Source organism: Eurypyga helias, unplaced genomic scaffold (assembly GCF_000690775.1).
Source record: "Eurypyga helias isolate BGI_N326 unplaced genomic scaffold, ASM69077v1 scaffold32256, whole genome shotgun sequence".
NCBI lineage: Eukaryota > Metazoa > Chordata > Aves > Eurypygiformes > Eurypygidae > Eurypyga > Eurypyga helias.
In genome coordinates this window covers 30420-40106 of record NW_010259172.1, presented here as the reverse complement: position 1 = coordinate 40106, position 9687 = coordinate 30420, and the positions used below count along the sequence as shown (strand labels likewise).

General features: G+C 37.2%; 1 protein-coding gene across 1 annotated transcript in view; it reads right to left on the bottom strand.

Moving 5' to 3' along the window:
* LOC104511834 (tyrosine-protein kinase JAK2-like) overlaps positions 1–9687 on the bottom strand; it is a gene marked incomplete at its 3' end in the record, with an annotated part of 19830 nt that overhangs the window by 3088 nt on the left and 7055 nt on the right. Inside the window, exons 3-6 of the mRNA XM_010154599.1 lie at positions 4939–5062; positions 4025–4142; positions 3341–3486; positions 1699–2020 (exon numbers count right to left, since the gene is read on the bottom strand). Coding sequence (XP_010152901.1) covers positions 1699–2020; positions 3341–3486; positions 4025–4142; positions 4939–5062 — 710 coding nt within the window. The remainder of the gene's footprint in view (positions 1–1698; positions 2021–3340; positions 3487–4024; positions 4143–4938; positions 5063–9687) is intronic.

Below are 9687 nucleotides of genomic sequence, written 5' to 3'. Positions count from 1 at the left end.
GATGGAGAAGAACACTACCTGTGCTCCCGATCCTGCAACCATTTGCCCCAGTGCCCTGAAGAGTCTTTTGACGGCTTTTGGATCCCTCTCCTCCAGCTCATCACTGCCCACCTGCATTACCAGCAGAGGGTAGTAGTCAGAGGGCTTCACCAGACCAGGAAGTTCCCTGGTGAGGAAAATTCCCAATACATAAATAGGTATAATAATCAGGGCTGTAATACTCTGTGAGATTCAGCTGGAATAAATCAGCTCAGATGCAGTGAAATCACTGAAGTTCTATTTATTCATCTGGTTGTTGAAAATGTGAACTGGCAAAACAAATTTCTTCACAATCTACCCCACATCTGTCATTCCTGCCTTCAAAAAAATAAAAATATTGTTTCAATTCAATTCTTGTTTCAATCTTTATTAATATCCATCCCTACAATTACCTGAAACAAGAGTTATGATCACATTTACACGCAATCTTTTTCATTTACTAAGTTTTCATGACCGATTCTATGAACAGTTTCTCTATCAATGAAAATATATGCAGCCTACTCTGAGTGTCTGTTAGTAAGTGGGATGCTAGTGTTATTAATCATAAAAAAATTACTTACGCAATCTCTATAGGAAATATCATCACTTTAAGCATTACTCTTATTAAAGGCTTGGTTGCCAGGCCCAAAAAGCATTGTATACATCTATTTTGCACACCTAATCGTAGAAATTGCAAAATCTGACATTTATGTTAGCTCCTGCCAGAGCAACTGGCACTTACAGGCAACTTAGGAAAGGCCGAAGGCTTACACATAACAACTATGAATCAGGTAACTGGACCTAATGCCAACCTACAAATATTCTAAGAAGAGCACACTTCAGGAAACCTGTGTATGTAATCAGATTTTTTTTTTAAGTACCATATATATAAGTATATTTACATATATATGTAAAATACAATGTTTTGTAGTTTGATCTTGACTGTTATATATTATGAATCAAACCGAACTAATGTACGCAATTATTTTGGAAAACTGACATGGGCTCCACTTTGCGTTTAATTTTACTACAAATTACTGCATTCCCAATGTATACTGCTACGAGTTTGTATCGAATTCTGGTAGATCTGACAAAATGAACAGTCATCCTGGGACATCACACACAAAAGAAATAATACTGATGAATAAAAATGTAACAGCACATGATCACTAGGACTTATGGGAACCATTACCTAATTCCTGAACAAAGAGTATATGGCCTCAGCAGTCACAGAAATGTCACTTCAAATTTGCTAGCTCAGGCAATGGTAGGAGTCTAATTATCGGGAGAGTGGTATAGAGAAATTTACCTGTGTTTTGGAGTCCTTAAAACTCTGTTTTTCAAGGAGAATTTGAAGATTTGTGCATTTTACCTACACCTGGGTGCAGGGTCATTACTTTTCCTCCTGGAATATTTTTTATATTAATGAAGGTCCAACACTGAATTTTTCATTTGTCAAGCACAGAAGTATTACATGTTCAAGCACTGACTTTCTTCTAATACTTCAATAAAAACCTGATTTTAAAATCCTGTACTGTTGAAGTCAACACATTTCTTGAGCCTCAGGCACATGAAAATTCTATCCTCACTGCCAAGTAACATTTAACTGGGGTGAATCAGAACTTCCTCACTCTGTTACATGATAAACTACATAAATATTAAAATAATAAAAGAAATTACCTGCTCTGCCAGTGTCTCACAGTCTTTAAGTTTTCCTCTTAAGCACTGAATTCCACCATTTCCAGTTATTACAATGGTTGCAAAACTTTCCTCTCCAGAAGGATCTCCACCAGGTTCTTTTACTTCAAAAACCTCTGAATAGAAGGCAGACTGAAGGGTTTCCAGATTTATAAGATACTTAAGTTTCAAGTTTCTGGCAGTAGCTTTGCATTGGCCAAACTGTTGTATAAATTTTCGGAACCTGTACCTTATTCTTTTTCGTGTCAAAATATGGTAGTCTTGGATTTTTGCTCGCACACATTTAGGCAGAAACATTTTGTAGCTGTGAACACATAACCAGAAAAAACCCTTAGTTATTTTATCCATTAAATCCAGCAAAGATAACTAATCCTAAACAAGTCAACATGAAAATATCTTTTACTCTAAATGTAACCTTATTCTTTATATTGTAGGATAACAAGGACCCTTTCTTCAATCTGTAGTATGTTCTTTCATATACAGCCCTCTGTCTCTTCTTCCATGTCCCAATTCTTTCCCCTCACTCAGTTTCACATGTATTACGTAATGCATTTTCTATAACTCCAGACGTCTGTTCTAGTCATTACTGAAGTTTTGATGTAAGGCAGCAGAATTTACAGTTGCTTTGTTTGAAGTTGGAAAGAGGATACTGCACAGATAGAGGACAGATTTCCAGGCTGAAAATACAGGTGGTAGAATAAAACACTGAAGTTCCTATATCACAGTCCATATTCTATCAAAGGGCTAAAGAGAAGTTTGTCACCTGCCATCAGCTGGACCCTTCATTGTCTCATTCTGTTTTTTAATCCTCCTGCTAAGTTTCATTAAAAGACAGACATCAAGCATTAAGTACTAAGCAGGGACAGAATTAATTCAGCCGGGGTGGAAACCGATTAGGCTGACAAACCAAAGTGAATTGATAAACTCAAGCAAGTGTAGCAGAGATCTGCCCAAGATGGTTAAGAGCCTGGAGCACATGACATAACAAAAGAGGCATAAGGAAGCTTGATTTGTTCAGCCTAAAGAAAAGAAGGCTCAAGTTGGGTGTTTTATTAATTGTCTTCAACTAACAGATGGTTATGGAGAAGACTGAATTAGATTTTTCTCAGGCATACACAAAGAACAAGAGGCAACAGACACACAGTATCAGAGGGGACTGATTACATACAGACAAAATCTTCCTCAGTGACGGTGATCATACACCGGACAAAGCTACCCAGGGACACAGCAGAATGTCTATCCCTGGACATTTTCAGAACCAGAGTGGACAAGGCCCCGAGTAACTTCATCTAACTTTGAAGTTGGCCGTGATGGGAACAGGGGGTTGGATCTGATGACTTCCAGTTGGTCCCTCCCAACTCAAATGATCGCTTACATCCTTACCCATATGAGTAGCTGCTGCCTTACCTCTCATTAAGGGAACCAAATCCATGCACCCAAAAGCATGAATGGCCATCATGATACACTAGCTTTCTACTAATTTCCAGTTTAAACTATAGGCAAGTTTACGGAATCATTAGGCTAGAATAAATCAACTGCCAGCAGCTGAACATCTCCTCACAGATGCTAATGTGCAAAAATACTGCTTCTAGATACCAGATACAGTTATGATGTATGGAGTCACCTGACTGAATTGTAAATAGCCAGTGGGGTTTGGTCCTTTTCTTTGGCCACTCTCATCATATCTAGAACAGCCATTCCAAGGCATTCTTCTTGTGTTTCGTGAGTAACAGGCATCTGTATCCATCCATCCAGAAAATCATCTCGCCACTGAGAAAGAATGCAAGAAAGCAAATTAAAACTGTAGCACAGCTGCTCATCAAGAAGTTTTTTTGGGTGTGAGGGTGGTTTTTTTTGTTTTCTTTTTTGTAAGACTGAATTCTCCTTAATGAACCCCTTCATCCACAAAAAGCTGCACATGTTCATAATGGATACCAACTACTATCATGCTTAGAAACAATGTTTTCAAAATATTTTCAAAACATTTTTGTTTCAAGTCTTGAAAAGGTCCATATGAGGAGGATGTTGTTCTACATTGTGTCAGTCTAAAATGAAAGTTCACTAAAAGACTTCCACATGGCAGTGGCACAAGAAAGAAGCTACACACTCTTCACTGCTCTCTCCACAACTTTGAGCCATCTGAAGCACCTCTCCAAATACACAATGTGACAGGAATTTAATATTCATCTTGAGTGGGCTCCAAGCTGTCAGAAGATCCACACAATTACTATCAGAAGATGTAACAGGGAATAAATACTAACAATCTTTACCAATCTGCGTTAAAAAAAGATCATCAAGCAAATCATACCTGTGCAAATAGGTAAGACATGACAAGATCATCAAGAACAGGGCTTTCTGCACCTCGAAGAATGCCATATCGATATGCTCTGCTGGTGCCATTGCAATACCAGTGGGGAAAATAAAACCTATTAGGAAATATTTAAGTAAACATCAATAAACAGATACTCTCACTTACCAACATGAGACATTACTGCTTTCATAGACATGTAATCAATCAGTGCTGGCTGGTTTGACAGACCATTAATGAAGCCCCAGTTACTTATTGGAAGGATTTCAATCCAGTTCTTGGTGTCTTAAAGTAGTACAACATTTAAGCAGGGTGATAAGCTGTACTGGTAAGAATAAGGAGCACTGCAAAGTAATCCTCACTACTCAGAAAATAAAGAATTTTATGTTAATGTCTTCCAGTTTCCTTTGAGATGTTCCTAAAGAAACACTCAGGCCACATTATACAATGTCAATAAACAAACTCTTTTACATAAGGAAAACTGTCACTGTTACTTTAGACATCCACACTCAAAAATCAGCTTAGGGAAAAATGGTTTTAGACCAGACATCTGCCTGACTACACAGGATAATTACTCTGCGTTTCAGAACTGTCACTAATTTCAAACAGGCAAGCACCAAGGAGAAGCAGCGTATCATTATGAAAAACACTGGTTTTACTTTTTCTATATTTTCTATTATTTGTTTCTTCACTCCGACATTGCAAACATATGGAATACAGACAATTGACAATATATATTATTCAAACCTATTCCAATCATTTTGATCCTTTTATCTATTGCTTATCCAGATCTCACCAACAATCTGTCCATAACTTCTTAGACAAACTACAGTTCAGTGAAATATCTTATTGGTTGTGTGTCCTCTCATAGTTTTGTTTTACCAGAAAAGTGCAAAATATTTGATTTAGATTACCTTATCCGGTAAATTAGGATGAGTCTGGTTCCTTCATCTACATGGAAGATGTGATTTGGGGGATACCACATTCTCTCTGTTTCACTCATGAGTGCAAACATGTTATGATACACTGGCATGATACCTAAACAAAGAACAGAGAAGCAAATATTTACAGGAAGTTGCTTTCACAAAAATCAACCTCATTAAAAAAAATACTATGCATTAAAAGTAGCAGATTGGCACATGTTCTCCAACTGTTCCTTGCACTGCTCTGTCCTTGTCAACAGCATTGCAACCATCACCCCATAATCTGGAGATTGTTTTTGCTGGGATATTTGTTGATTCTTCCTTCATGCTCTCTGACTGCAGACTGTGTTCACCTGTCATTCTATATTTCATTGTTAGAGCACAAAATTTGCTCTGTGTGGCATTTAATACAATCGCTTCTTAACCTCTCAGTTAACAGCTAACAACAACACATTACCTTTTTCCTTACCTTTTTCAAAAACAGATTTAGGCACTGACTAAGATTTTAGAGTGATGAAAAATAAGCAGCAAAGCAATACAAAGAAAGTCATCATGACTAGGACAACCCCGTGCCACTTACATTTTAGAAGATCCATTGGGAACAAAACCAAACATATATTGTTAATTAAATAAAACTGGAAAACACTTATTTCCCCTCAACAATTCAGGATTGTTTCAATGAGGAATGACAAGCAATCCTACTTAATCACAAATTATGGAAACCTACTGAACATCAACTCTTCAGCAGCACCAGAATTTTAACTTGGCGTTAGGGCTCGCAGCTGAAGGTACAGGCTAACATAAGAGATGCCACAGCGTTGTGCTACACTGCAGCATCACACATCCATGTGACGCCAGTGCTAGGATTTGCAAAACAGGTCAAATGCCTGAGTATTGACAGCACAAAAGGATGAACTTCAACCACTGACAAATACATTTTAAAGACGCTACGTGATACAAGTCTAGAGGTCTGAGAGTAGGAGGAAAATTACAGTGTGAAAGTCACAGTAGGTCATAATGAAAGAAACCTATGTTTACATTCAAGCAAGACACTTTGAGGGAAGAAGGCAAATATACTGAAAAAAAACCCGCAGATGAAGACAAGAAAAGTAACAAAATTAATTTAAGAGACATAGGCAAAGCACTCACAATCCTCTCCAAAGACTTAAATCGAGATCATAGAAATTCACACAACAAAGCAAGAGGGAAAACTCCCCCCATCCCTTATTTCATTCTTTCTGTTCTGAACAACATCTAGGTAACTACTGAAGTGGCAGACACAAATTTCTTTCATCGCCATCTAAAGTGCATGTAAGATAATCAATTAGAAACAACTAATCAACTCCACATGTAGAACTGCACAAACATGTGGAACAAAGTGTAATTCAGCCTTAAATTTCAGCCTTAAAAAACAACTAGCTTAAATTTGTTATAAAATGGGGTTTGTCTCTGTAGGGAGACAATAAGAGAGCTAAGAACAAGATGTGCAGTTATCAAACTAAACTGATGAAATCTACAGGCTAATCATCTGACACTTGTTTAAACTAAAGCTCACCAAAATATACCTGAAAAAGAGATCCTATCACATGATTTTCTATGAAAAGGAGTCAGACTTACAAGAAGCTAGAAAACCAGAAATGAGTAGGTAACGTAACCAAAGCAAAACCAAAACTGAACAAAACCCCCAAAGGAATAACCCTGAAGGGATTAGTAGCTGAAGGATTGGCTGTATATCTCGGTGATGCAAATTTATGGTACAGTAAGACATATTTGATCCATCGGATTTCAGAAATATCCAATTAACACCTTTTTATGGAGTTAAAAAGAAATCTACATATACCACGCAACCAAACATGGTTCTGATTTGATGCAGGAAGTGGGATCAACTACATTACAGTACAGATGTCTATAAAGCAGTAACAACCACTTGGCAGTTTTAAGGCTGCGTGGTGTAGCTATCTCAAATAATTTCAGATCAACTACAGTGAAATCCATGTGAATCACTAGCCTATTTCAGTATTCTAGCCAGATGCTAAACACTTTTCAAGCCAATGATAAATACTTACCTAGTCTTACTAATACATTTCCCCTAACTGTTAACAACCCCATGTAAGCACACTGAAGAAGAAAAAATTTCCAAGTCCTATTCTTAAATTCAGGTGTTAAGTTGCTGTATTTCACCAAATACATTACAGGCACCACCACCACTCTCTCTCAAAAAAAACCCCAGCCCAAACCTAAAGCACCCACAGATATTTAAATCCAGATAATTTCAGTGACATTCTGAAACTTTAACTAAGCAAGAAACGTGACTTTGGAATTCCCCCTGCAAATCAGAAATGTTGGTATTAACAATAAAACCCCAAAAAATCCTGTTTGCTGTCTTCCTATGTATGACAAGTAAACTGTGCACTCATCCATTCCTCATACATTAGCATTTACAATTCTGAATGGTAACTTGTACCTTCCACTGCCAGTGCTCAATGACATCTACACCATACGTGTTTTTCAAGAAAAGAAATTTTTACACTTCTTTCCTTTTTCTTTTCTCCCCCTTAAAAAAACACTTGAAAATGTTCAATTATTACATAAATAGAGAAAATCCACCTACTAGAGTCTTGATAATTGTCCACAAAAGATTGCCGAAAGCAGAGAAGCCAGAAACATCCCTTTTCCAGTAATTCTTACCAGCCACTATTAACTGTAGGGACTTTTCAGTTAAGTGGTAAGTGCAGTGTTTAAGTGTCTTCTCCAGAAACAATTAAAATCAAAAAGGCTGGGGGTGGAGGTACATGCAGGTGGGGAATCAAAGGCTTCTCATGAAGCCCAGACATGCCAACAATAGTGAAAACTTCTGAGAAAAGCATTTTCAACACAAGTAAATCAGAAAAGCTGTTCACAACAGGTACTAAAAAACTTCCCCTGGATTTCTGCACTGCACTAACCATGCTATCTAATCAATCAATGACTAATTAGGAAAGGAGATAGTGATTCAGGCATAATAAAACACAACTGTTCTCCGCTTCTTCAGCAAGGGCTATTAAGTAAGTTTTCTGAACTATTTCAAAGACAAGAACATGACTCTCTTGGCAAGTATTTTATTTATTACCTAAGGCTAAGTAAAGGAGCCTCATCATGCTATACACGCTGCCAGGTAGCATCATGAAAAGGTGTAACACAAGTTTAATTCTCAAACTTTTACCTCAAGCATATAAAAAAAAAGAATTATTTGCATAGTAGTTTCTTCCATTCCCTATTATGATTTTAGACCTCCACATCCAGACAAGTCACACTACTTCATTTAACCTGAAGCAGCTAGGAAAATACAGTTTTTCTATATTTTCTCTTTTGTTGCCATTAGGTACCCTTTCACCCATACAGTATGTTTTCATTAGATAATGTTCCTCTGAAGGAAAAAATAAAACTCAGAAACTGTAAATCGATAAGCCACGGCACCACTACAGAATGTGGAAACCATGAGTATTCTATAGTAGAAATGGTTTCTTATTAATGTGCTTCAATTGACAGTTTTCTAAGTCACTAGACACATACAGACGAAAGCAATGAGTTGCATGGAGTTAACGGTTAAAAAAAAATTTTTTTGAAATCTCCAGTTTTGGAAGTCCAATACAAACATTAGCCAGTTTTCACAGACAACTGTCGCGTAAATTACCTAACATTGTTTACAAAGTCTTGCACACACGAAACGCAAAATTGTTTGGCTTTTCTTTTCTTACAGAAAAATACCTCATCCTTATCTCTCATACAAACTGGACGTTCACTGAACTCTGACAGCACATTCAGTGTCAATATCCTGTCAACAAAATATTTTCTGAATAGTTAATCAAAACCCGTGTTTCCTTTCTTGGCAAAAGAGAATTGCCCAGAGCTTTGACTAATCTATTCCTCACCTTGGGGGTGGGTGGTATAGTGTGTGTGGATTTTCAGGGAAGAGTTTAAAAAACCCAAAACCAAATTACCCTCCACCTCACACAAAGAAAACAAACCAAACAAACAAAAAAAAACCCCAACATAGTCAAACCCACAAAGGGCAGTTGTAACTCTGAGCCACATGAATTATGTGAATTCTGGAAATTCAGCACGTTAAGGCTAAGTCTGCTTAAAATTCTCTAGCTACTAAAAAGGAATCTCTTCTGAACCATACAAGGAAAGGGGTACTACAGATAATTACAGTCATCACATTATGCAACACAGTCACTCCCTTGAAAACATATAATTGACTGCAGGCACTGCATGAAACGTGTTGAAACAGTGTTTTTACTTTGGTATAATTAAAAATTCTCTGCTATCTTACGGCTCTGAGAGACGCACTAGCAGTTTTCAAGGAAACTACCATGGAAGTTCCCATCTATTTGCAAATCAGATTGAGTGAGAATTAAAAGGTTCCTAAGTGGAGTTTCTGGATATCAACATTAAAAAAAAAAAAACCACAAACCAAAACAAACAAACCCCCAACAACTCACACAAAGCCAAAAATACAAAGAGAAGCCAACAAATTCAAGGTCTTCTATTAACTGCTAGTTGCCTGTAACTCAGCATCCCAGTCAGGATTATCAAACTGGTTCCCTTTTGGGATTCTAGTTCCATTAAAAGGTTAAGATTTCAGGGTTTAAAAACCTTACCAGGAAAGGACAGTGGAAATCAGAACAAAAGCCTGTCAGAAATTAGATAAATAAAGTCAGATACCTCCTACAGAAATTTACATTCCTATACCCCAGG